This window comes from Eimeria mitis, genomic scaffold (genome assembly GCF_000499745.2).
Source record: "Eimeria mitis Houghton genomic scaffold, Emh_scaff350, whole genome shotgun sequence".
NCBI lineage: Eukaryota > Apicomplexa > Conoidasida > Eucoccidiorida > Eimeriidae > Eimeria > Eimeria mitis.
The window spans coordinates 728-2,658 of NW_013571842.1; the positions used below are offsets into that span (position 1 = coordinate 728).

Sequence of the window (1,931 nt, forward strand, 5' to 3'; positions counted from 1 at the left end):
GTTGCAGTTGCTGGGGTCGATTAGGGGTTTAAATGGACGAATTAAGAAGAATAAACCGGCAAAATAAAGTAAAATAACAAAAGAAAAAGAATTGTTCAATAGATTTTCGAAAATACAAACCCAAATTTGAGTAATCGCTTACTATATTCTGCTTTTTCTGGTGGTGTTTCTGAATATGAATGGACATTCAACAAATTCAAGAACACGAAACCCGGCAGACATATACACCTCAACAGCACGAGCAGGGTCAGGATCCTAGCTATTCTCCGCTTATTTTGTGTATATTTGAGTGAATATTTATATAATTATTCTTTAAATTAAGTATTTTCCCGGAGATCGCAGAAAAAACTACCGAAAAACCATTTGACACGCAGCTTCCTCCTGGTGCCTCGTGTTCTTGCAGCAGAGGCGAGGAGGGGCTTGAGCGGCATTCTTCTCTTCCTTTGATTGTTTAAACTGTGAATTTAAGATATTTATATTTATATTTCCTTTTATTTGTTTGTTTTTCCTTACTTAATTTGCATTATCCAGTTGTTCACCCCCTTTCTCACTTGCTTTCTCGGTTTTGCAAGATGGCGCCGAAGGCAGCGATTCCGGGGTTGTTTTTTGTGCTTTTTCTGGGTTTTTTCTCTTTTTTTTCAGTTGCAGATGACTTAACGATCACTGGATGGCTGGAGTTCGCCGGCGGGCGGCCTACAGTGCCCGCTGGCTCGACGTATCGTGTTGAATTGCAAGACATCTCTCTCATGGATGCACCGAGCGAGGTGCTTGCTGTATATACAGATAGTGCAGAGAAGATCAACGAGGGGAGGCCCCTAAACTTTGAGTTTATTCTTTCAGAAGAAGAAAGGCTCAAGAGGAGGCAACGCCATCTCGCTGTTTCTGCCGTGCTGAATATGGGCTGGCAGAGAGAAGACGGAGGAAGCGAGTGGTTTAGACCCGGTGACTATAAAAACGAATATATTGAAACGATACGATTGCCTTCAGAGGGAAACAAAATAGAAAACTTCATCGTGCGCATGCAGAAGTAATTCCGGTGCAAACTAATTCATGCATATTTCTGCAGCAGGAGGAGCGGCACCAGCAGCAGCAGCAGCAGCAGCTGCAGCAGCAGCAACAGCAGCAGCAGCAGCAACACTTGTTTCGCGCTGCATCAAACGCTCATCTCCCGTTAGCTGCAACCGTATGCAGACAAACAGCAACTTGGTGCAGCTGCTGTAGTGCCAGCAGCAGCAACAACAGCAGTATACACAGCAGGTATTTTTGCAACGCCCGCAGCAGCAGCAATAGCAGCAGCAGCAGCAGCAGCAGCAGCAGCCGTATAAGCAGTATGCTCAGCAGCAGCAACAGCAGAAGCAGTGGCTATGCGGATTTCTCTGTCTTCGTTTTTAAAGGCAAATCCACTGCGCTTCATTGTTTACAGCAGCTGCAGCAGTAGCAGCAACAGCAGTATACGTAGCAGCAGCAGCAGCAGCAGCTACTGCTGCAACAGATGCTGGAATAGCAGCGCATGCAGCAGCAGCAGCAGCAACAGCAGCAGCAGCAGCAAACAATTTACAAAGGTAGCTCAGTGATACTCAATTCGAGTTTTTGTGTGTTTTCCTTTTTATTACGTGTAGACATTTGCAGTTTAAGTCTTGTCTTTTCTTTTTTTGTTTTTTTATTTTTTTATTTTTTATTTTTATTTTTATTTTTATTTTTATTCTTCCCTCGGGGTGCAGAATAAATAACTTTATTATCGTCTACACACTCTAAGCAGAGAGGCCTTAAACCCTAAACCCTAGACTGATAAACCCTAAACCCTAAACCCTAGATTACAAAACCCTAAACCCTAGATTACAAAAATCTAAACCCTAGGTTGCTAAACCCTAAACCCTAAACAGCCGACGACGGGGCTCGAACCCGCGACCACGAGGTTAAGAGCCTCGCGC

General features: G+C 44.0%; 1 protein-coding gene across 1 annotated transcript in view; it reads left to right on the top strand.

Moving 5' to 3' along the window:
- Nucleotides 1-572: 572 nt before the first annotated feature.
- EMH_0008970 (uncharacterized protein) overlaps nucleotides 573-1,931 on the top strand; it is a gene marked incomplete at both ends in the record, with an annotated part of 3,965 nt that continues 2,606 nt past the window's right edge. The window contains 3 exons of the mRNA XM_013498531.1: nucleotides 573-764; nucleotides 1,067-1,170; nucleotides 1,395-1,562. Of these exons, the coding sequence (XP_013353985.1) occupies nucleotides 573-764; nucleotides 1,067-1,170; nucleotides 1,395-1,562 (464 nt within the window). The remainder of the gene's footprint in view (nucleotides 765-1,066; nucleotides 1,171-1,394; nucleotides 1,563-1,931) is intronic.